This window comes from Apaloderma vittatum, unplaced genomic scaffold, assembly GCF_000703405.1.
Source record: "Apaloderma vittatum isolate BGI_N311 unplaced genomic scaffold, ASM70340v1 scaffold792, whole genome shotgun sequence".
Lineage (NCBI taxonomy): Eukaryota > Metazoa > Chordata > Aves > Trogoniformes > Trogonidae > Apaloderma > Apaloderma vittatum.
In genome coordinates, this window is record NW_009703907.1 from 1 (window position 1) to 24,957 (window position 24,957).

Below are 24,957 nucleotides of genomic sequence, written 5' to 3' on the forward strand. Positions count from 1 at the left end.
GTTCTATGATTCTATGATTCTATGTGCTCCATGGCTAGCCTGGAACTAAGGCTTTTCTTAGCATTGTATGCTTTCTCTTTTCCAAGCATGGATGGGGAGGGGAAGCAGTGGGTTTTCCCAACTTTTTGTCCCAAGCAGCGAAGTCTCCAAAACAGCAAGAGGTATAATTGAAGAGAGCAGCTCCCTTCTTGTTTTGCTCTTTCCCATTCTCTACAAGCAGTTCACTAGGCTGCTGTCCTGAGGCTGCCCCTCTGCCATCTAAAAGGAGGATGGTGTAGGTAGCAAAGATGGGAATGAGGGGTGCTGCATCTCCCAGCTCTGCCACCCCTCCATTTCACAGTTTTGATTCCTGAAGGACTATGGGATCAGTGCAGGCTTCTGGCATCACTTTCTGCAAGTCAGACAGAGAAAAAAAATATGGTTAGGATCCTGAGTGGCCAGACCCAGCTTCAGAGAGACCAGCTGGCCAGCACCTGGCTAATTTGCAGCTCCCTGCTAGTGTGCAGAAATCCCCAAAGAAGAATCACCATTGTCAGAGAGTGCACCTGGTTCCCTCCTCCTTCTCCAGGCCCTTCTGTTGCCCAGACAAGATGCACTGGGGCAGCAGGGCAGAACAAGGGTCCCACTTTCCATAAGCTATTTGCTGTAGTCCTCAGACCATAGTTAATTCACAGAAGCTGTACAGGCCCTGGTATCAGGCCCACAAACAGCTCTCTGAAGACATTTCACTGTGGCACAAAAGCAGCCTTGAAGCAGTGAAGCTGCAGGGCCAGTTCCCTGGGCAAGGTATGGAACTGGGAACTCCTTCATGCCATGGGGCCACACAGCGTCTGTGCAAGCACCAGAGAGAACCTGCATCCTGTGCACCCTCAGGAGGCTCAGCACAGCAACTAGCCCCTCTGTCCTTACTCTGGCATGTCTGAGAGTCACTTTAGCTCCCAGAGACTGCTGGTTCTGCTCATCTTCAAGTCTTTCCATCTCTACACCCTATTCATGGCTGGCACCCTCTGCCCTGCTTCTTCCCTGTCCCCAGCTTAAACTTAGAGCTGGGATAATTCCACAGAGTGGTACAGATAAGGCTTCCTTTTAAGTTCATTACTCATATCTTAGAGAGTCATAAGAAATAAAAGGTAAATATATGCAAGATTTTTTCTGCAGGAATCCTATAGAAGAATTAGCCTAATTTCTTGAACCTTCCTACAATTTCCTCCCTTAAGATGGAGGAAGCTGTAGAGTCATTTCCCAGAAAAAAAAGGCAAGGACAGCTAAGACTATTGCCCAATTAACTTCCTATCCTGGGCTGCAGGAAACAGCAAAACCTGCCGAATTCCAGCTCAACCTTCCTGGGTGGAGCTGGATGAGCTCCTCTGCTGAGTCTTTCAGGGGGGTGTTAGGATCAGACTTGAGACTTCTCTTTCCCCCAGGGGATTTCAGAAACTTCTCTCCAAGTTCTGACTGCTTACAGTGAGATACCTCAGTTGTCAGTTGTTCAGAAGACAGCACACAGACTTGTAAGAGTCTCACAGCCTGGACTCCAAGATAACTCACTGAAGGGCAAGACTGACCTCCGAGGCAGGAGTCAGAGGTGCACGGGAAAGTGGTTCCCATCCCCAGTGCAGCACGGAAGCAAGAGATAGGAACCAGTTTCATTTTGAGTAGCCTATGACACAAACTGCAGGTGAAAAGGTTTTATAGGGCTCAGCACCAATAGCTCAGGAAAGCTTCAAAGAGATGCTTGGAAGCAAAAGCCAGGAAATGCAAAGAGGTCCTCCTACCAGCAGGAGGGGTAAGGGCATGCATGAAGTAGTGCCAGAGCTAGGGGAAAGAAAGCTGCATTTAGGCTTGGGAAATGCCACCAGAATGCATCATAGAAGCACTCTGGAAACTCTTAACAGGCCCACCTGGGGTCTGAACAGCACTCACCTGCTGTGGAGCTACAGGAGCAGAGGTTTAGGGGATGAGCCAGCCAGCAGGCCTCCACCACCTTGGGAAAGGAAGGCTGCTCTCACAGCTAGGAGTCACTGGACTGAAAAAGGAGAAGCAGATGGCCTGCCCATGGCTTTGGGATGTGAGGAGAAGGCTGCTTGCCACACAGCAAGCAAAGAAAGGGAGCAGGGAAGTTTGGGAAGCAGGGAATGGGGTACACGGCATTTGTTTGTACATGCAAAACTCCAGCACATTTGGGGTTTTTTGCACTGGTGTTTTTTTGCGAGAGAGTAAGCATGCTACAGCTTGCAAGGCGCTCCAGTAAGCTGCTGAGGGTGAACGTCGGTCCTAATGCCCTAAGCCAGACTCTAAATCACAACTGGTCTTGGGAGAAAAAAGCAACATGCTTTTGGACGTTCTACTGAGATCTATCAGATGCATCTTTGCATCCTTGCAAACATACAAACAGCAAAAAAAAAAAAAGTTCCTGCCCCTGATCAAGTCCTGACTTATCCAGGACATGGTTTGAGGACACAGCAAAACTTCAGTCCTATTTTAAATAAATCCCTTGCTGTGGCTGTACAACTGGAGGAGGTCACTGGTCATCCAAAATCATCCACTCATAAGTGCTCAGCCCTGAGGGTGGCATAACACTCAAAAGTTTTTAGTTTTATTACAGTTCAAAACCCAAGACAAAGTATGAAATCACTTTACTCCCTGCTATCAAGAATAGCTTCTTCACACACACACAAAACTTCAATTTATCTACTAGTATATCTGACCAGCACAAAGTAGTCTCAAGGGCCCTGAATGCACATTAAGCAAATCTGCAAGTTTCAAAGAGGCCTAGCAAAGCCCAGTTAGGATGAAAAAACCGTCCTGCTATTTTGGAATCCTGCACTCTATATGATAGCTACTTCCTCAAAAACCCACACAAGCTTAAGAATATTTCCAAAAAAATGTTGCCTAAAACTTCTCTTGAACAATTCACTCCTGAGTCAAAACAAACCATGGAAAATTAGCAAAGATGCTTATTTCATAATGCGAAGAAGCAATGCAGAAGGCTTGCATGGATGCTGAAAACCAGAAGCAGATGAGCACAGGCTGTATGCTGAATCAACTGACACTACTATGAAACCTTAAGGGACGATATTGGAATGGTTTCGGGTGCACTTACAACAAAGGAAGCCCACAGAGAGACTCATTATCATGTAAAATGGGTGTCTGATCCAAGTGTCCCAAGATACAGCAAGCTAACCCTGCTGACACTCTGGGAACTGAGGCAGACAGAAGCAGAAGGATTCATGGAACCACACTACAGCTTTATTAATGAGAAGACAAGGTGTCCACAATGCCATTAGGCTACTTTAGTTCCCACTACAAGTTCTATTAATTGCAACATCTGTTTAATCATAACAGTAACCAGATAAGGGCACTGATAGAAGACAAACTGCTTGTGAACACAATTCAAGTCCTGCAAGAAGAGAAAATACCCAGCAGCGTGGACACAGTAGCCAAAAGCTCTGGCAGGTGGCTGCTGAGAAGCTGTGATTCCTGGGCAGAGAGTCAAGGCTGGTAAACACTGACTCTCGTCATTGAAGCTGTGGCTTTATACATTGCTGTTCTCGCTGCTAAGTCAACAGCTCAGCCAGATTCTAGGCTTTCCATTTCATCACCAGAAGCCGCTACTAGGTGCAAATGGAAGATCTTTCCCTGTGAAAATCAGCATGTGGGTTTTTCCCTTGTGTGTTTATTAATACACCGGGAAATCAGGCTGTTCCACAGCCCTACTCTGCACCAAAACCACTCAAGATCTGAACATGCAGCTAAAGGTTTTGACAGTTTTCCATCACACCATTTCCATTTCTTCACCAGAAAGAATCACCCCTTGTTAGGTCAATACTCTGTGTGATGGGCCCCCAGAAAAAACAACAAGCCAGCTGCCTACCTCCACCATGGGGCTGCATCTCCATCAGGCCAAGACAAGAAAAGAGCTGCTGTCACAAAAAGGGCTACACAGCCAACGGTAACATGTTCCAGTGGGAAGTGTGAGGCCTGCACAACTCTGCATCCTCTGGAAGCTCACATCTGACTCTGAGTGTCAGTCTTCTTTCAACAGCCATAGAATCATAGAATCATTTTTAGGCTGGAAAATACCTTTAAGATCATTGAGACCAACTGTTAACCCTAACACTGCCAAGTCCACCACTAAACCATGTCCCTAAGCACCAGATCTACACATCTTTTAAATACCCCCAGGGATGGTGACTCAACCACCTGCCTGGAGAGTCTGTTCCAACAAGTGGCTTGACAACTTCTTCATTGAAGAAGTTTTTCCTAATGTCCAAGCTAAACCTCTCCCAGCACAACTTGAGGCCATTTCCTCTTGTCCTATCCCTTCTTACTTGGGAAATAAGAGACCAACACCCACCTCACTACAAGCTCCTTTGAGGTGGCTGTAGAGGGTGATAAGGTCTCTCCTGATCCTTCTGTTCACAAACAGCAGCTCTAGCAGGCACCTTCCCTAGCTGTCTCCTTCACCAGCTGTTTGAGGAGGTTCTTTTCCACACACTCCAGGAACCTCCTGGACTGTCTCCTCTCTGCTGTATTGTATTTCCAGATGACATCTGGTAAGCTGGGTCCTCCACAAGAAAAAGGGCTAACAATCATGAGACTTCTCCAAGCTGCTTATAGAATAATAGAATGGCCTGGGCTGGAAGGGACCTTAGAGATCATTTAATCCAACCTCCCTGTCATGGGCAGGGACGCCTCTCAACTAGATCAGGCAACACATGGGGACCAAACAGGGATCGAACCCGCGACCTTGGTGTTATCAGCACCACGCTCTAACCAACTGAGCTAACTGGCCCCTAATCACAGAATGTATTAGGTTGGAAAGGACCTTAGAGGTCATCTAATCCAACCTCACTGCCATGCGCAGGGATGTCCTTAACTAGACCAGGTTGCTCAAGGCCTCATCCAACCTGACCTTGAACATCTTCAGGGAGGGGGCATCCACAATGTCTCTGAGCAATCTATTCCAAAGTCTTGCCACCCTCGTACTGAAGAATTTCTTCCTAAGATCCAATCTAAACCTATTCTCTTTCGATTTAAATCCATTTCCCCTTGTCCTATTACTGGACATTCTTGTAAAAAGTCCTTCTCCAGCCTTCCTGTAGGTTCCTTTCAGGTACTGGAAGGCAGTTATAAGGTGCCCCTGGAGTCTTCTCTTCTCCAGCTCCCTCAGCCTATCAACAGAATATTTTGTCTGCCTTTTCATGCTGGCTGAGTGGTCTATAACAGACTTTCCCCACGATACCTGCCTTCTTGGGCGTCCCCCCTGTTCTTACCCATAAACACTCAACCCTGTCATCACAATCTTTAAGCTCTAGACAGTCAAAACCGTCTCCAACTATCCCATCACCCCTCCTTCCTTGCCTTTCACTTCTGAAGACTTTATAGCCATCCACTGTAGCACTCCAGTTGTGAGAGTCATCCCACCATGTTTCCATGATGGCAACTATATAATAGTTTTTCTGCTGCACAGTGGCTTCCATCTCCTCCTGTTTGTTGTCCATGCTGCATGCATTGGTGTAGATGCACTTCAGATAGGTTATTGATCCTTCCACATTTTACAGGGAGAAGCCCTAATTCCTACATGACCATTTTCAGGCACTTCCATGGTTTCTAACACATTACTAACCCTTGCTTCTTTGGTGTTGCATGGATCTCCATCCTCTACCTCCACTGAAATGGCAGACTAAAGGACTTCACTAGCACACAATCCCTCAAACACTGCTGTGCCGCCATAGGCTTATCTCCAGCAAACCTGATTTTATTCCACTCCCCCTTCATATCTCCTGCCTTTGTGTATGAGCTAGTAGGCTCTTTAAATGAGCCCTGCTAACTCCCATGAAAAAAATCCTTTGCCCTCTTTGCAACAGGTGTATCCTGTCTGTTGCCTGCACGTCTGGTGTTGTGCAAACCAACCTATGATCAAAACCCCCAGAATTCTGTCAGTGACACCAGGCTCATAGCCAGGTATTGATTTGCTGGCTCTTTCTGTTTCTTCCCTTGTCATTCCCTGCAACTGGAAGGATAGAAGAGAACACTACTTGTGCTTCTGATCCCTTAACCAGTGGTCCCAAGGGGCTGAAGTCTCTCTTGATTGCCCTCAGACTTCTTGTTACAACTTCATTGCTGCCTATCTGAAAAATCAATAATGAATAATTGAGGTTTATACCAGGGTTGGGAGCTTTCTCTTCATAGCTTCATCTGGGCTCTAGGGAAGCAGCAGATTTCCCTAAATGAGTCCTGCCTGTGTATTGGGCCTTCTGTTCCCTTCAGAAGGGATTCTCCTATGACAATGACCTGTCTTTTATTCTTTTTGGAAGCAGTTTTTACGCAGGGTGTATACAGCCACATGCCTGAGGCCTCGCAGCATCTGTTTTCCAACTGGGATGTCAGTGGTAACACTGGCAATCATGTCAAGCTAGGTCTGGTTGAAAAGGCGATGACGTAAACTTCAAACACCAAAAAAGTACCAATAAACCCCAAGCAGGCTTGCCCAGCTCATGCAGCTACAGTTTCTCAACTGCTTGGTCCCAAATCAATATCACACATGTACCATGCTAAAACTGCCACAGGCTGCAGCATGGAGACAACTTCAGAAGCACTGGAGTCAAATCTTTCCCCACCCATGGGACTCTTCCTCACATTTGCATCGAAGTGTGGCAGCTTCACACTCCCTGTAGCACACACTCTACTCTTCACAGGATTAAGGCTGTTTTTCCCAATGGACCCACTCTGCTTTTGCCTGTGGCACTAAGTGATACACACACTTGATGAACACCTTGAAAAGCAAAGGGGAGCGTGGTTAACTTGGCAGATCAGCCAGACAGTGCAAAGCAGAGGACAGTAAGTAATAAAGCGTTACACCCTGTACAACAGCTGAGAAAATGCCAAGTGCCATTGAGATTCACAGATTGGCAAGCACAGAGCTTTACAAGTTTCAGGCATTCTTATACCAAAAGGCACCAATCCAATGATTCTGTTATTGCTAGATGTTTTTAAACTTCCTTCTTGAAGTTGGCCATGCACCCTGGCTATGATCAAAGCCAACTCCTCTACAGGGCTCCTGGTATCATTTCCAGCCAAGGTTTAAGATGTCAGAGGAAGAGTCTCCAAAGGCCTGCACGTCCTCTTCCCGATAACTTACTGACAATTCAGTTCTTCATCTGCTCCAGCAGCAAGCTTGCCTTGCCACAGCCTATCTCATATGAGCCTGGTGGGATCTCAGTTCTTGGAAGCTCTCTTGTCTTTCCTCTCAGGTGGGTACCCAAGAAGGCCACTGCTGTCACCCCAGAAGTGCCATTGGCTTGGTGCCTGTACCACCCGTGAGTGTTCAGAGAAGCAGATTAGTGCGATTCTCCTACCTTTGTGTATGAGCTAGTGAGCAGGAATGGGAATTGATGGGGTTAGAGTTACAAGCTACAGTCCCATAATCCACGATCTGATTGCTGCCTTGGAGTCTCTGTAACAACAGCCAGAAGTCACCATCACAGAAAAGATTGAGGCAAGTGAGCAGGAAAAAGAAATGAGGGGGCAGGGAAAAAAAAAAGAGGAACAGGCAAAGGAAGAAACCAGTAAAATCACCCAAGCATGAGTAAGGTAGCTGTGCTGTGTAGAAAGGCTCCAGTACAGACTGTCAGAGCTTTCCACAAAGGCAGCACACAATGCCCGAGCCCAGCTGGCTGTTCCTCAGCTGAGGCATCCCTGTTAGCACAGAACACCAGATTCAGCCCACCTTCAGCTGGTCGAGCACCTAGAGTTGTTTGTTAAGCTTGAGAAGTACCCAGGTGAGTTCAGCCATTTGGAGGTCACATTTAGGGGTGTGGTGGGGTGTTCATCATAACTTCTTCAGAGCATGACTCCTCTGGGGGAAGTTGCTGCCAGTGACCTTTTTGACTGATTGAGACCTGTTACTTCCCACACATCCCTCTGATTCTCACTGCAGTCAGTTCTGGAGGCTTTCAGGGTTATACAAATGACACCTGCACCACCTTTGCTCTGGTCTCAATGCCCTCCCTCCTCCAGGAGCAAGCCCTTACAATTGCCTTTATACTAAAAATCACTTGAGCAAAAGTGTACAATCCACCTGGTGAGAGAAGAGTCCAACAAAAGGAAAGGACCTCACCACTACAAGGCATCATGTTCACTGCCAAAGGAATTTGATTTTTCCTAGGCCTTGCACACACATGTTGTAAATTAACTCACAGTGCCAACAGCATCTCTCACTGCAACCCTGCTGCCTCAGGGCATGCGGAGGGTGCTTTGGCCCTACATTTTACCTTCTTCCCTTGACTTCAGCACTTTCATTGAGGGATACAAGCAGTTTGGTGCATATCAAAACAGACTGGTCTTATCCCAGATAAGTGTATTCAAGTTAGACCCATTCATGCCAGGATTCTGGGAGAACAGTTGCCTTCTAGCTTGGTCCCATAGACCATAATGTTAACCACTGCTAAAATCAGCCAAAATTGTATTCCTCAGAGCATATAAAAAGCATAAATTCTTTTTAAGTTATTTCAATGGTGGGAGAGGGTGGACTCCTTTCCCCAAACTAAATAATTGTACAGCCTTTTTCCCCTCCATCTAGTCTAGAATTATATGCATAAGAACTACTCAAGGCATCATCAGTTCCCTTATTCTACCTTCTGCATTTGTGCTCAGATAGTTCAGTAAAAATGAAAAAACCCCACATATATTTTGTAATTGAAAATCCACCTTCCTGAGCAGCCAGTCGGAGCAGAGCTGCTTCTTGGACCTTCTGATCTCTCTCCAGATCAGACTGGTCAGATTATCTGGAGAACGGAAGCACTGTCTTCTGAGAAGAGCTGATTTGAGCCAGCAGAGAACTGAGCTTATGCACTTTGCTAGTCATGGTCGCCGATTGCTTCATGAACATGGAGTGGATGTCTCTCCTAATATCCTAGAAGAGGAGCCCACAACAATAAGGAAAAGAGCCTCAAACAACCACCAGTCTTCCTTTTACCTCCAGAGAGAGCTCCTAAGAGTATCCACTGCAAATGGTTCACCAGAGGCCCCCTCCTCCAGGCAAACAGCTGTATTTATTACACAGCACGCCACAGGGATATCGTATCCTGAGCTCCGATGTGCACATACTAACTAGCAGCCTTGTCTGCAGCACTGCACAAAGTGTGGAGAGCCAGGCTTCTCAAACCTTCATTTGGGCTTTGCCACCCCATACACTGAACCCCACTTGGCAGCTGAGGACAAGGAATGAGAGGAATAACCTGCCTCTCCAGGGGCCTGAAATAATAGCTACCCAGCTCCAAAAAAGAACCAAGCACTGGAGGGCTCAGTGCATTGTCAGGGCAGAGAAATGAAACAACGCTGCCCTACATCTGTCCCTAGACAATACAAAGATATTTGAAGCCCTGCAGACTCCCAGAGGACCAGAGCCTACAGATTCTGTTTGACATTAACAGCAAACAAACAGAGGCCCCAGTCGCTGGCAGAGCTGGGATTACAGCCACCTGTCTGAAAATGCTGAGAAGGAGCTTCTCCAAAGGCTGGGTAAGAAGTGGTGGGTTAAGAGGAGAGAATCACAGCTGTAATCATACCTCGGAAAGGGACAGCCCCATTTCTAGAAAGGAGAGAGGTTGAGTGTTGTCCTGAGCTAATAGTAGGGGCACAGCAGGGATTGAAGGGGTGTTTACTCACTGTCTGTTCATTATCCACATTGGCCTGCTGTCTTCGGAGATCAGCCTTAATGAATGCTGAGACAGAAGGAGGAAGAGAAATGTGAAGGCAGTTAAGACACCATGCAGAGCCCAAATAAATTTCCTCAGGAATCAAAGGGACACCGGAGACCCCGGGGGAATCGGGAACGCATTACTGTGAGCAAGGGGAAACCACTCTCCTGGATGAGGCAGAGGGCACTTCTGAAACAGGCAGGATAGGTGCATCTTTGAGACCCCAGCCAGGGCAAGAAACCTTGGATCTTTTTTGTAACACAGACCAAATGCTCAAAGAAGCACAGCAGCATTGCTATGGGAGTGCTGTGTGGGTCCCGCCCTTTTCTGCAGGCACTACTACACACATAAGCCCTTCAATTCATATGCCAAGCCCAAGGGGAAGAATCACAGAAGAGTAGCACTGAAAAATTTATTTACTTGTCATAACGGTCCCCAGGAACAGGAAGGAACAAAGAAAGAGGTTTCCTGCCTTCGTCTCAAAGTGATCTATGATTTTCCCTTGGCCAATGGTGAAGGCAATACCAAAAATCTACAAACAAATAAAGGCAGTGTCAAGCTGTATTGTTATTATAAAGCAGCCAAGAGCTTTCCAGCTTTACCAAAGTATCAGAGCATACAAGCCAGCCAAGCTGTTGGCCTAGTGAGCCTACAGCTTGGTTATTAACATGTGCAGAGGCACTTCCTTGCAGCTAATGGGAATACAGGTGACCCTTATAGCTGGAAACCCATCTTTCACTGGAAAAGAGCCAGGTCCTCTGGGTCCTAGGCTGTTAGGAGCAATGCTGGAAAAGGCAAGAATGACTTGCATCCTGATGGATATTCCTAAGTAGAAACAGAATGAGTGCTAATAGAGAAATGGCATGAGGAACATAATTCAAAAAGTCAGGTCCTGGCATGCTCAGATCTACAGTACATCATGGACAAGAAACAGGAATCAAGGCTGGGAACTACAATTTAATCTCCCTGCCTAAAAGGAGGCAAGCAAAGGGAAAACAGCATACCAACCTGTGCGGAGACGTTAAGGAGCCCCGATGATGTTCCTTCTGATTCTGGGTATGTCAACTCTGCAGCAAACTCAAAGCCCAGGGGGAGGTATCCTGTCATGAAAAACCTGTGAAGAAACACAGAAAGGAAGAGTCAGCAACTGCCAGGAAGAAGACTGAAGAGGCACAGTATAGCCCATATTCCTTTTAGTATGCTTCACTGACTGCACAGGATGTTTCCCCTAGCACTGCTACAGCCCAAGTAGCTGTCTGACTCCCTCACCATGCCACAGGTCTTCTTCCTTCCCTGAATTACCTTTGCCAACAGCCTCAAGGCACAGAGCCAGGCCAGCAGGGAGCTGTAGGTTGCTACAGGAACAAGACATTAAAAGCAGCAGTGCCAGCATGGTCAAACAGCCACGCAGGCCTGCATGCTTTTCATTCCTGCCCATTGGTCATCTATGGGGCTGTGGTACCACTTGCTTCCCAAATGCTTTCACTTGATTATCAGGAACACTTAAGGCAGCTGCAGCTGAGCAGGGCCACGCTAATGTCCCTGACTCTGACGAAAAACATACAAGAGAGAGATGGGAAGAGATCATTTTGTCCTTAAACCATGTAGGTGAGCCACACACAGGCTATGGCTCTTCCCAGGCTCTTCTCCTGCACCGTGACCTCTGCCTTCCTGCTCATCCCCTAGCAGCTCACATGTAGAGGAAAGCAGCCTGCACAGGAACTTACCCCAGCACGCCTGCAGTCACAAAGACCACCCAGAGGTGGCCTAGGTTCAGAGTGAAGGTGTAGGCTATCATTCCCATGAAAGACATGATATAGACGACTAGTGTTGTCTGTCTGCAAGGAAAAGCAGAGTCAGAGTTTTATTTAATCCAGTCTACCTATTCTTTTCACCCACAGATCTTAGTACAGTTTGCAGCACACACACAAAAAAAATTAAGAGTTGCACAGCTCTTTGTCACGCTTACTACAGACAGGGCAATTGGACTGACAGAGCATGGAAGATCTGGCATGGGCAGCAGAAGAAGCAAGAACAAGACCCAGGAGTTTTCACATCCCTATCTCACAACCAGGGGCTTGGCTCCCTGAGGGGTTGGGGCATCACATCTATAAGGAGGCCACCTATGAGGCAGCCACGAAGGTCAGATCCTACCATAGGCTGATGGGTCCCTGGTCATGTCCTGTACATACCTCTTGAATGAGAAAACAAGAGCCAAATAAAGAGATCATTAACGTTTATTTTGGCACCCACTGTACTTTAATCAGTTGGACACACTTATTTATACAGCAGGAGCTGAGGGGATTGAGTGCTCCCAAGCAGGAAAGCAAAGAGAAGAGATGACAGCACTGCTACAGTGTTCCAGGCCTCCATTTTTCAGTGCTATCCAGAACACCTTTCATCAGTCCTCCTTTCTGTGTCTCAACTGCCTACTGTACTTGGAGAGGTGACGTGCAAGCCAGGTTGCCCTCACAGCCTCACCCTCAAACCACAGGAGCATTTAGCAGGGCTAGTGCCAGTTCCACGGCCAACAGCAGGGGAGCCACGAGCTCTCGTCTCTAGGCAGAGGGGACAAAAAGATCCTGTCCCCAGGAAGCATGCCAGATGGATCCTGGGAACGGCCAGACCCGCAGCCTGGCCACGCTGAGGAATGTCAGTAGGCTCAGCACTGCAGGACACATGCAGCAGCCCAGGTGAGCTCTAACATGCAAAATGTTAGCAACTGTCAACTGGCTAGACACCAAGGAAATCTTCCCACACCCAAAAATCAAATCACACTCTAGTACAGTAGGTAGCAAGTAGCCCTTCACAGTATATAGTTTTGGGAAAGAAGGCAAGTAAATCCCTTACCTGACTGAAATTCCACCAGGATCTTGAAAGCAGAAGAGTTATCAGAGTTGACAAAATTTTTTGGCCATTGTCTTTTAGGAGGAAGTTAAATGTGTAACTGCAAGCTACTTGTGTACTTTCTATCAAACTTTAGTCTTGATCCATTAAAGAATGTGTTTGGTATCAGTTCCTAGAATTCTACTAAAGAAACTAAACCTCAAACTAGTTTCACTTTTTTTTTTCCCCTTTTTAATGCAAATGACCACTGTCAAAAATCCAACCCCAAACGGGCAGCTAGTATTATATTGTGTAATAAAATATCTCAAATACACTGAATTACTACAGATAAAACCAGAATGTTCCAGCTAAGGTTCTGTCTTCAAGGCAAGAATTACAGCTCCCTGGGCTGCACAGACCAAGTTTGAACTGGGCACCCCTTCCATAAACAGGAGTTTCCAAAATACACAGTTGCAGTGCTAAAATACAGCACAGACCCCCAACAGGTGGCTGTAGCCCTAAGAAGCTTAGTGCAGGAACACTTGACACATGGTGGGGGTATCTATTTTTTTCCTCTCCACAGCCAGTTTTGGTCTCAGTGCAGAGTGCCACAAAATCTCACCCAGTTTCCTAGGCTTATGGTCCAAGTACTCTAAGTAGTTTGCATCTGATTCGCTCCGTCGTGACAGTTGCCAACAGTTTCACTTTGACCCTCATCTCCAGGCAAAAGTGATGAATAAGTTAGTGACCAGATGTGGTGAGGACTTTGTTTCACATTGATGCTATGTCATTAGTCAGGCTGCAAGAAAGAAGTTCCCAGAACGTGCAGCCCCCCTGAGAACTAGGACAGGCAGGCTCATAGAAGCAGGCAGCTCTTAAAGGTGTTCTCCACTGGAACTGCAGAACTAAGTGGGGGACAAAACAGAGAAAACTGACTGATCTTGCCATGAGTACCACACATTAACTGGCTCTAGGAGACTATGTGCATTAACAGATCCTTGTGAAAGAAGGCGGCGCAGACTTGAGTGCTGTGGAAATCGCACACCAGGAAGCGCCCTGAAGCCAGGCACTGAGCAGCTGCCTGCTCGCCACAGTCTCTGACAGATTTGAACACAGTCCTGAATGCTGCTCCTGCTGCAGGCATCAGCCTCAAGCACACAAGCGAAATCAGACTTTGGCAAGACCCTGTTCCCCCGAGCACACCACTGAAGACATAAACACAGATTTAGTGCCCAGCAGTCCAAGCAAGACCCAAAATTTTGAGGAGTTTAAATGAGACACAGGTAGACCCCGGTGCATAGGGAAACAAAGAAATCCCTGGGCAAACACACTGAGGCAGGTTGTTTCTTACAAAGCAACTCTTGTCCCCAAGTTCACTAGAGGACGAGGAAAATGCTTTGTGGCCCTAGGGTCACCAGGGCATGGAATAATGCCCAGTTTTGCTTGATAAGCCTCTTATCGTAGCCATAAATACCTTATGGGAGAGGAAAACACAAAGAAGGAGCAGCAGATTCACGGAGGACATTCGCATAGCATTCAGGTGGTTTTTAGCAACCCATTCCCATGATGGCCTTACAAGGACTGAAAATTATCATTGTCTGGAACTAGTACTGCCAGTCTGCTGTGCAGTGAGTGCAGGCTGCAAGTCACTACATCACCTTAGGACAACTGGGATTAACCTGCCTCTGTGTTTTGGGGTGTGGGAAGAAAGCCCAGCACACTCATGTGGACGCACCGATCTGGAAGCGGAGCTGCAGAGGCACAGGCTGCCAAGACTCTGCAGCAGAGCCAGAGGGAGGTCTGTGAAGGAGCTGACATGCTTGTCACTTAGATGAGCCTAAGCTGCCCTGACACTCATCTGCCCTCCTAGCCACATTCCCTAACCTTCTGAACAGGCAGATTAAAGAGCTCACGCAAAGGACTGTGAGAAGAGAGAGACCTTGGAGGAAAAAACCCGGCCAGGACCAGCACCAGCAGGGAAGAGGGCTGAAATGGAAAGCACAACTCCTGCTGTTCAGCCAGCTCCAGGAGAATCCCTAGAATAAGGAACAGGTGTGTCCCAGCCTGGCCCAAGAGCATCTCACAAGGCCACTTGGACAAGGGAAGCCAAAGGCACAGGGCCCAAGTAACAGGGTCGAGTACCACCTGAAGCAACAAATGAACAAGGAGTGGAGGGGAGGCCACAGCCATGCGCCACAGCTTTAGCTGCTCACTGGGATGCTATGTGCAGCTCCAGAGCACTCTGCTGTACGGACCGGGATGGCAGATGGCCTCCACTGGCTTTACCGGGAGCATGGCACGTTCCTGGCTGCACAGACCCTGAACAAAAGCCTTTTCTCTACAGTCCCAGAAGGATGTCACTGCTGAAGACACTGAAGTGTCAAATGCTGGAGAATAGAAGAATTGCAGCAGGCTGGTTTGGTTTTCACCAGCCACTCACACTTCAATACTCAGCTCTGTGCCACTTTCTTCTTCTGTGATTTTGAAAGTCACAAAAAAAGAGCAGGACAGGATAAAGGCATATCCACTACACAAGGACTAATCTAGAAAAGGGCTACAAAAAAAGATCCAAACTGCAGGCCAGGCTAGCCTGAGAGAGCATTCACTTTCCAGTGGAAGAGACCGAAGAACTCCATTCTCCGATATCCAAATATTTCCTCCCTCCCTCAAATTTTAACACACTTGGGCCTATATAGAACTAAGTTTAAAACACCACTTAGGGTCCTCTGCCTAGTCAGTGGAGAGAGATGGATGCAAAACATACCTAGGCAGACATATTTTTTCCATTGTGTTGCTTTAACCTGGAAAGCTACTAGAAAAAATGTGGCTTTGGGTTTTTCTTTCACTTTTATGATTTTCATTTTGACTGAAAAAGGTTTACCAGTAGAAGATAGTTTTCAGCCAGCTCTTTTCTGCAGAGATCTTCAAAGCTTAGTTGCTTGGATCATGTCTTCTTCACCTTCTTTAAAATGAAGCAGTCTTCAAATTAAGTATCTTTCTGGAATATGACACAAGTATACTGGGAGAGCACAAGAAGCAGCATAAATGAGCTTACTGCTGTAGCAGATTGGTTTACAATATCAAATGCAGCTTCACTATGTATGACTTCATTGTTTCTTTCCATTTTGGATGTGTTGATAGAATCAATATACTTTTCACAGTATTTGTAAAAACCATGCCACTTCTCATTTAATTTTCTGAAAAAAATCCATTACATTTATTCACACAACACAATGAATCCACCATCCTGGTGGATTGTGGAGTCTCCTTCTCTGGAGACATTCAAACCAAACCTGGACACATTCCTGTGTGACCTACTCTTGGTAGTCCTGCTTTGGCAGGGGCCATTGGACTAGATGATCTCACAAGGTCCCTTCCAACCCCTGACATTCTGTGATTCTGACATCTTGCCTTACACAGACACAGCAATGACAGCAGAGAGTGCTGTCTGGAACCAGCTGGACCTAAGGGCCATGTGAACACTGCCCTTAAAAGTAAAGCATGGCCAAAGAGAAGTGGTGATTAATCCAGTCCCCAAACCTCTGATTCTGAGCAAGACTCTCCTACAAATATCAATGCACCCAGCAGTCTCCAGGTGTTACAGCTCCATCTCTCCTCTGAGCCAGAAACCTGAAGGACGCACATTGAAGCCTGTTTAACTTGATGTCAAAATACTTTCTTTCAAAGAGGTGGACTGTTCTCAACAAGCCATCCCATCAGAGGCAACCCCAGTTCTGGGACCATACACTCATCACAACGTAACTCACGTATTTGTATGGGCCAAATCTGCTCCTGCTAAGTCGAAAAATAAGAACAGCACAGTGGCTGCTGCAGGGACTTGCCTGCCAAATAAAAGCAAGAATGCAAAGCTGTTTGGTGCCTGAGCATGGCAGATGGGGAAAGCCTGACTTAGCACAGCCTCACCCTTTCAAGGAACTGCTGATGGGACAGTAAAGATCAAACATGCATGTAGAGCTCTGCAATTCCTTCTGTTATTAACCTCCCTCTGCTCCCCTCAATCACAGCTGGATCTCATTCATTTGCTTCCCTCTCTCTCCAAGCTGACTAAAAAAAGGACTTGACATCTTTCCTTCCTGATTTTCATGTGCTTATCATTTTGTTCCTCACACTATCTGAGCAGCAGAGGAAAGGGGGAGGGTACCTACCTAGAACATCTGGCATCTTGACTATTTAAAAAAAATGACTTTTAAATGGGGCTAAATAAAGACTCTGTAGCATTCAGAAAAATTTTGCTAGTTCCAGAGAAATCCACTTTGTGGGTTGCAATAGAGAACAAATTCTTAGCAGCTTTAAGAGCTAAAACTATCCCCAGATAGTCCCTGGGGTCTGCAGGATAAATTACATGGGTGGCATAGCCCTATCTTCCTGCGCTCTCAGCCAACTCTGCTCACGTAGGTCCCTCCAAGCAAGCAGCGGCCGTGAAACAAATCCAGGATGTATTTTCCCCCCCTCTTTCATTCTGCTATTTTTCAAGCCCCAGCTCTACCTGGTGAACCACAAAGCTCTTCAGCCTTTGTGCTGCAACCTAGCTCCACTTCGGGAGAATCAGGAAGACCATCCATCCTCAAAGTGCCCCTTAAGACTGCCGCAGGACGGAAAGAGACAGAAGTCACATTGCCCATTTAGCTAGTGCAGTTCACAACAGCTGTGTTTCCATGTCCCAGGACTGCCGAATGAGACGTACTCAGTCACACACAGTATCTAGAAACAGCAGCAAGTGATCTGCCAGTCTCTGTTTTAGTCACCTCCTCCTCTTTCCCAACACCCCTAGGCGTCCTCAGCCACCATTCTTTCTTGTTAGAGAAGCCCATTTCCTCTCCATTTTTGATCCCTGTACTTGACAGCTATGGCCAAAGGTCGCTTCAGAAGCTGCAAGCCCACAGCTAGCCAGATTCATCTAAGCAGCCCACAATGAGAACGTGCTTTTCTGGCCTAAGATACCAGGTACTGTAGTGGCAGTGGGACTCCCTGACCTGAAAAGCAGCTGCAAGGAAAAGAACTCTGAAGCTGCCTTCAGCTTATCACCAGCATATCACCAGTAAAGACCCCTTTTACGCAACCTGCTCAGATAATAGGTTACAGCACAGTTCTTAAAGCCAGCAGAGAAATGGCAAAGCTGATTACATAAGGCAGGAGAGGCACTCTCCATCCCTTGGGACACCCTACAGTGGTCTGTCAGTGAGATCCAAGTTTCTGAGGACTGGGAGCTGCACGACACCCAAAGACTCTTAGCTGTCCCTTTGCAGACGGCAGGGTATGCTGGCCAGATCTGCCTTCCCAATCCACCAGGCAGCAAACCCAGAATCATCCACCTCACAGCCCCAATACCCCTTATGTCTGCCCTAAATACAGCAATGCGCCCTCACACAATGCCTCTGGGCAGTGGATTCAATGTGCCTTTCATAAAGCCAGACAAAGATTCACAGAAGCTGGTTTGTAATGGTCTGGTACAGTCTTGACTCCGCTTGCGCCAAGAATTCTCTCATCCTTGACAAAGCAGCTGCTGGGCTATCTCGGCCTCCCCCTCAGTCTCCGCAGGGACCACTAGAACTAGACCTCGTATGTGCCCAGTGCAGATTAACATACAGCTCCAAACCTCACTTTAGACCCTCCCAGTGATTCAGTTCCTGGACTGCTGACTTGCAACTGTCCAGCATTGCTCCTTGCACAAAATGGGGGTAGAGCACAGTCACTAGGGGCAGAGAGGGAAATAAGGGACTTACTTGTAGGTTTTGGTTCTGTCCAACCAGAAGCCAGAGATCAGAGCTCCAACCATCCCCGACAGTACAATGGTGAGTCCAATCCTGCCAGCATTCACCTCCTCCCCCTGCAGTGAGACACACATACACACTCACACAAATGCAGGAGTCAAGTCATAGTGAACAAGAAGCAAAGTGTAGTGTCCCATACATGTCTTCTGCTGGTAATACACTAACCAGAACCAGCCTTTACAAGGACACTTTAGGGCCCACTATGAGCCAATGCAGTGCCCTATTCTGACTCATGAAGAGAAGTGGTTTGGCACTTCTCTCTGAGCCAGCCTAGAGAAAAAGGTGAGCAGGGGCCACTGTGAACAGACAGTCCCAGAGGAGTCAGCATAAACCCTATGAAACTTGCTGTCTGGTGTTAGGATTTGGGCCAGACCAACTAGGAAATACTGGGACCCACTACAGTGAAACCCAGAAAGGAGCTCTCCAGCATGCAGCCCCAGCAGTAAGCTCTACAGTAGCTCAGCTACCGAGGCACCTCATCCTTCTGCCACCAGAGCACAAGCATGGGCAGCCTCCTGGTACAGATGTCCTGACAGAAACCACTGTCAGAAACAGGAGGTAGCAATTGCTGGAAGAATTTTTCAGAAGAAAGTGCTGTCATTTAGGGTGTAAAGGAGCTGTCTTTGCTAGAGCTTACCAGCTTTTGCATGGGGTGGTGTAAAGAGCTAAAGGAACCAATGCTTTCCTGCTAGCCAGCCAACTTGTGCCAGAGCCAGCCAGAAGGGCTGTGGCACTGCATTTCTCACAGTCTCTCCTTTGGCAGCCAGCACTGGACAACAGCAAGCATCAGAGGGCCATGAAGGTTCAATGCACTTACTGGGTAGTGGTGGATCCCCATGCGGTTCATCAGAGTGGACATGGCGTAAAAGCAACCTGTATTCAGACCTGAAAGGGGAATAAAAATACAGCACATTCAGAGCCTGCTACTCTCCTGCTGGGTAGTAAAAGGATAGAAATGCAGAGAGAGAAAGAGATCTTTAGGAGCAGCAATCCATAATAAGGCTGCTGAGTCTCAGGAGAGCCAGAAGGAACATCTAGACATAGGTCACTGAAACAAATAGCAGGCCAAGGACCAACAGATCTCAGCACAGAGGAGGAAGCAACCCACAGTTTCAGGACAATTCATACCTTAACAGCCAGAGGAAGAGCTGTGCACATTTCTGGTACTGAAATATCTTGCAAGTTCTTCATAGGATCTCAACCCTTCCTCACAGCCATCTCTAGCATTAAGAATTTTCTCCTCCCCCCAGCCAAGGTAAAAGCACTTGCCTCAGCATCATACCTTTAACAAGGACTTGAGATTCAAGTAACACCAGTGCCATTGACCTGGTTTCCCCCCAGCAAAGAGCCTGATAACTCTGTCCCTGCTGAAAGCCAGCAAAAAGCATCCTCTCCAAGCCAAGAAACGCCAGAAGGCAAGTAGGAGCAGAATGGTGAAGCACAAACAGCACTTCCCCCAGGCACCTGGTGTGTGTCTGCATGGGAAAAGTCTTGCATTTTAAAAGATACCACTGAAGCCTGAAAAAAACCCCAAACCAAACACTAAAAAAAAAAGCAACAAAACTCAGCTGTGAAAGTAATTGTCTTTCTGAAAGGGAAGTTAGATTAACTGTTACAGGCATCAGCCACCTGGCGAATGTTTCTCAGTATCACCCAAGGTGAGAATGGAAACTGTTGGGGTGATACTGGTCAAGCCCCATTCAGATATTCTGCTCCAGCTTACATGCAACTCTGGTTGAGTTAAACACCTTCCCAAAGGGCACAAAACCCAAAAGCTTTGCTCTTAGTAGAAAAGAACATCCACAAGGGCACTGGATGAGCAGTACCGCAACCTGGATGAGCAGTACTGCAGTGGATACACTCTCACCTTGGGCGATACCGAGAATCCTTCCCCAGGTGGATGAGGTCTGTAACAGTCAGCGCAACTTTCTTCTCAGAAAGTCATTTACATTTGCAGTTAGTTTCTTTTTAAGGCTTCAGTGATCCTGATGGGGGCAGGGATGGGGACACAGATTTCACTGCTGCAGCTCACAGATATATAAGCTGCATAAGGAGGCACAGGTTTAAAAATGCTGGCACAGATGCCTGAAATCCTGACAGAACAGATACATGTCAAATTCCCACTTCCTACCTTTCCTCTCTCAGTCTCAACTAAAAGCAGAACCATCGCAATGCATGGCACAGAAGTGCAGTCTAGCAGGCAGAGCTTTGACAAAGGGGACAAAACCCTGAGCTCCCCTAACCTTGACATCCACTAGTTTCCCTGACCCTGAAGTCCTCAGTGATCCTGTGCCTGGCCCACTCTTTCACTGAGACACTGCGTATTCGTTGCCCTACACAGCTCATGAAGCACTCTGAGGAGCCACAAGATTGGCAGCTGGAGGAGACATCACACTTCCTTCACACACCATCTCTGACATTAAGCAGAGCTCATTTCACAGCTTCATGGCACAGAGAACAGATGAAGAATTTTATGCAGGTGATCCCAAATAAGCCAACTGCCTGTTTCAATGCTCCCAGCAACAAAAGCACGTGTCAGGAGGTTACAGGAGAGGCTAGTAAGCTGAGTGACATGCTCTTTGGGAAGGAGGAATCCACCCAATCCTTCACAAGAGTTACTCAGAAAGGCTGAAAACTCCAGTAGGGCCAGCAGCCAGAGAGGGGAGAGAACAACTGGAGATCCCAGAGCAAGGAGGCACCCTCCAGCCTTGAAAGCTGGTTCTTTGCAACACTTGGCTATTGCAAAACAGCCCACAAGAGACTAATTCAATTTCATCCTGTGTCCACCTCTGGAGCACCCTGCTCAGTGGAAGACACCACAAACAGCAGTGCCAGGACATGGGAGCATGGCAGATCAGCATCATCCCTCTGCCCACTACTACTTCACTTCAAAGCTGGGCATAAACGTAGACCAGTCGTTTGTGTACCTCTGCTTCTCGCCCAGCCAAAAGGACAGCAGGCTCGTGGGGACAGCCAGGCGCTGCTCGGGTAGCTGATGCTGTCAGTACGCCAGCTTCACAGCAGCTCTGTGATGCGTGCGATTTGCAAGAGAGAGAAAGGCCCCTGCTCCCAAGCTGGGCAGAAAGCTATGCAGAGTTGGCAGCAACACTTGGCACCAGAGCCAGGCAGAATATTCTAAGAATCGAGACAATGTGCAGAAACTTGCATTTGTTAGGGCTGGTGAAAGTTGAGGGCATTTCACATGTCACAGTTGCTTAGCGAAATTTCTCCATGAATTACAGCTGTTTGAATGCCCATAAAACAGGCAAGGGTTGCTAGAACTAGTAGCTGGGAGCAGGACATCTAAAGGTCCAGCCCCACCTGATTCATTGGCTAGTTACCATGGTTTGCTTGTAATGTGCTATAGAGGAACATTTTTTAGACCTCACAGCGTCCTCCTCTATTTTACAGAGGCCAGAAAGGGGAAGTTTATTGCCCATGGCTCCAAAAGGGGCCCTTATTCAGCCCCAGACTAGAACCCCAGTCTTCTACAGCTAAGCAGCCTATTGCCTACACGCCGGCCTATTGGTCTCCCTCCTCTCATCTTTACCTTCATCATCCTCCAGGACAACGGTTCCTTATGCAGATCTCACTGCTCTGCCTCCTCCTCGTTGCCCCATCACCTTTCCAAATGTCGATTCTTTGGGGCTGTCTCGTCACAGCCACTTCACCAGCCCTTCTCAGGCTTTCACACCCTGTGCCTGCTTACTGCCTGCCAATAACAACGTGCTCTCCATTTCAGAGTCCAACCAAATAAACTCAGTTTCTTAATGCCCACTCCAAGTTATGTCTCAGCTTTATGGAAGCAACGCCAGCAGCCTTTGAAAAAGGTTTTCCTGAGAAACAGATCGCTAGCACTAACACAGCCACATACCACCAATGTTTCCAGCACTGCAGCACAGGAAGGGAGTTAGCAGCTCCTGGTAATATCAAGACCTTAGAGGTCTGCAGACCTCTTCTGACCTGGCACCAGGTAAGGGCTCCCATTCTTTCCACAGTCAGGGGAGATGAGCAAGCAGCAAGATTCCCCCTCTTTCTCCTGACACACATGCTAACATAAAAGCTAGGAGGGACTGCAGGTATCTTTGTGTTATAGCTAGGAGGATGACTCAGTTGCACTTATGTGGCTGCAGATGCCTTAAATCTTGGCCAACATAACTTTTCACTTGAGTAGGAAAAAACTGCCCCCACTTTAAAGCCAAAGTAGTTTAAAAAAAAAAAAAAAAGTTCCACTGCATAGTTCTCTCTCTGAGTAACAGTCACCATCTCAAGTCAAACTGGAGGTTGACATGAGGCTGACAGAGAGGAACAACAGACCAGCAGGAAAAGTGATTGAATTACGAGCCGCTGAACAACTTTTCCACACTGTTTGTGGCTGCCAGAAGGGAATTGTCCCAGGAAGGCCAGATTCTAAACATGCTCTTCATACTAAGAGACCTTCTCTCTCTTTTACGACTTGTTTACACCTATTAGAACAAACATTTTCCCCTTTCTTTTCCCAGAGGGTAAATGCAAACTGAACAGATGACATAATCCAACTTTGAGACAGTCTGTCTGACAATTTTTTCTATCTCCGCTTTCTGAGAGGACATCATGTACTATGAAAATAAAAAAACAGCCCTACAAAAACCAAAAAAACCCAACAGCAACTGCAATGCAATCCAGAAGAGCTTAAGAGAGTTCTGAGAGGGATAGTTCCAAAAGGCTATTGCACTGAGAACGGAGAAGAGGCTTCAACAACTCCAAGGGCCCTTGGAGCACCCTCAGCAGGTACAAAACCACCATCTCACTCTCTCCAACCTGGCTACTCATCCGAGTCCTTTAGGCACAACTGCTGGCAGGACAGCAGCACTTCCAGTACTATTTAACTTTTCTCCCTGAGAAGTTTCCATGGCAAACTGGTAGGAAGGAGGACAGAGCTCCCTGCAGACTAGCTGGCTACAGTATATCCTATTATGCAGCGAGGCATATAGATCACAGTGGCACTTCTGCTGAAGAGAAAAATACTTTTCTATATGACAATTCAGCATCAGTAACAGATTCAACACATCACACTGCCCTCAGAGAAACAGATCAAGACTGCTGAAGAGAAGGAAGCAGCAAACCCAGTCTGCAAGGACAGATGGCAAAAGAAGTTCTCCAACCCTTCCTTCCCTTTGCTTCATAGTGCCTGCCAAGGAAGCTGACGCAGTCTGCACATCTGCATGCTCCACAATCTCCACTGGGCTGCCTGGCAGCCATACCCTCGCCTTGGGAAATGACTTTTACTCAGTGCTGTGGCTTGCACTCAGACTCAGCTCCATGTGTAATGTAAACACTTTGATTAGTGCATTACAATCGGAAATCTGAACAGTAAAAGTCTGGAAAAACAGTAGTGGGGGCATATTGTCCTCTGTGTGTTTGCCTTGCTTTCTTTCGTTCTTCCTTAGGTATTTGCTTGTAACCACTGCTGGAAATTACTGGGCTAGAAAGACTCCTGGTCTGTGTCAGCACAGCCAGCCTTATTCTCCCTTAAAACAACTCAGGCCAGTTACTGCCCTAGCAGAGCACGGGAAAGGCGGGAGACAGGGAGCTAGCTAAGGCATGTCTAGCAGTGATAACTGCAGAGAAGAAAGACCTTACCGTAAGTGACCATAAGCAGCAAAAAGTTGACATTGCGGAGCAGTCGGAGGATTGATTGCGTGTAGGAATACTCCTCTGTCGGTCTTGACTGGATCAAGGCCTGAGCTCGGCTCGGAGGGTGCGGGGGCTTCTGCTGGAAGACTGAAACCAGACACAGAGAACTCCTGTTTGTAACAGTGCCAGCAGGGAGCCTGAGCACACACTGTGGGTAGAGCCATTTGAGGGATGGCAGAGAGGTAGTAAAAGCAAGCGTACAAAACACACCATTATCCATAAGCTTCAAACTCCATGCAAGAACTTATCAAAGAACAGGAGAGAACAGGGTCTCTCCAACAGTAACTCCTGCCACTGAGGAAATACCTTGCCTTCAGTTAGCTTTTTGTGTAGTCAGTCTGTCTGGCAGCAACAAAAGAGTTCTTAGGACTAATAATGCCTTTGTCTCCAGTGCAAAAGTGGAAAGAGAAAAGCCAGCAGGCAAAGGTGGCCTGGTGCTCCACAGTGCCCAGTGCCTAGGGAGCAATGACCTATGCCAGGTTTTATTTCAGGCCTGACACTTCTTTGGGAGGTCAAGCCATCTGCTGTCCCTAACTAGCACTGAAATAACATCCAGAAATCCTGGTCACAGGTGACACTGCCATACCAGGTTCTAGACAGCTATTTTGTACTTTGTCTATTCTCTGCCCTAGATTCTTTAACATCTACGTCTACTTCAGCCATCAGGCAACATGAAGAAGCTGGCAAGAGGAGCCTATAAAAAAAAAAACCACCACACCAAAATTACATGGATTTCAGCAGACAAGCTCTGCTCTACAGCAAGCACAATGATTTTTCATGCTAAAGATCTAGCTTCCACTTCACACGTCAAGCAGGAGAATTGCACCTCTGGTGTCCTGCTACTGCCCTTAATGCTTCCTTCCCTCCACTCCTAACTGGTTTTGTTCTTTCTTCTGGTTCCTGTGATGCCATATAATCTGTCTCTTTCTCCCTACTGTTAAGAGGTAGTCATGTCCAAG

General features: G+C 47.2%; 1 protein-coding gene across 1 annotated transcript in view; it reads right to left on the bottom strand.

Moving 5' to 3' along the window:
- Positions 1–7,357: 7,357 nt before the first annotated feature.
- Positions 7,358–24,957, bottom strand: part of FLVCR2 (feline leukemia virus subgroup C cellular receptor family, member 2) — a gene marked incomplete at its 5' end in the record, with an annotated part of 32,215 nt that continues 14,615 nt past the window's right edge. The window contains 8 exons of the mRNA XM_009864797.1: positions 7,358–7,459; positions 9,673–9,728; positions 10,125–10,236; positions 10,713–10,818; positions 11,432–11,542; positions 18,275–18,378; positions 19,140–19,207; positions 23,945–24,085. Of these exons, the coding sequence (XP_009863099.1) occupies positions 7,358–7,459; positions 9,673–9,728; positions 10,125–10,236; positions 10,713–10,818; positions 11,432–11,542; positions 18,275–18,378; positions 19,140–19,207; positions 23,945–24,085 (800 nt within the window). The remainder of the gene's footprint in view (positions 7,460–9,672; positions 9,729–10,124; positions 10,237–10,712; positions 10,819–11,431; positions 11,543–18,274; positions 18,379–19,139; positions 19,208–23,944; positions 24,086–24,957) is intronic.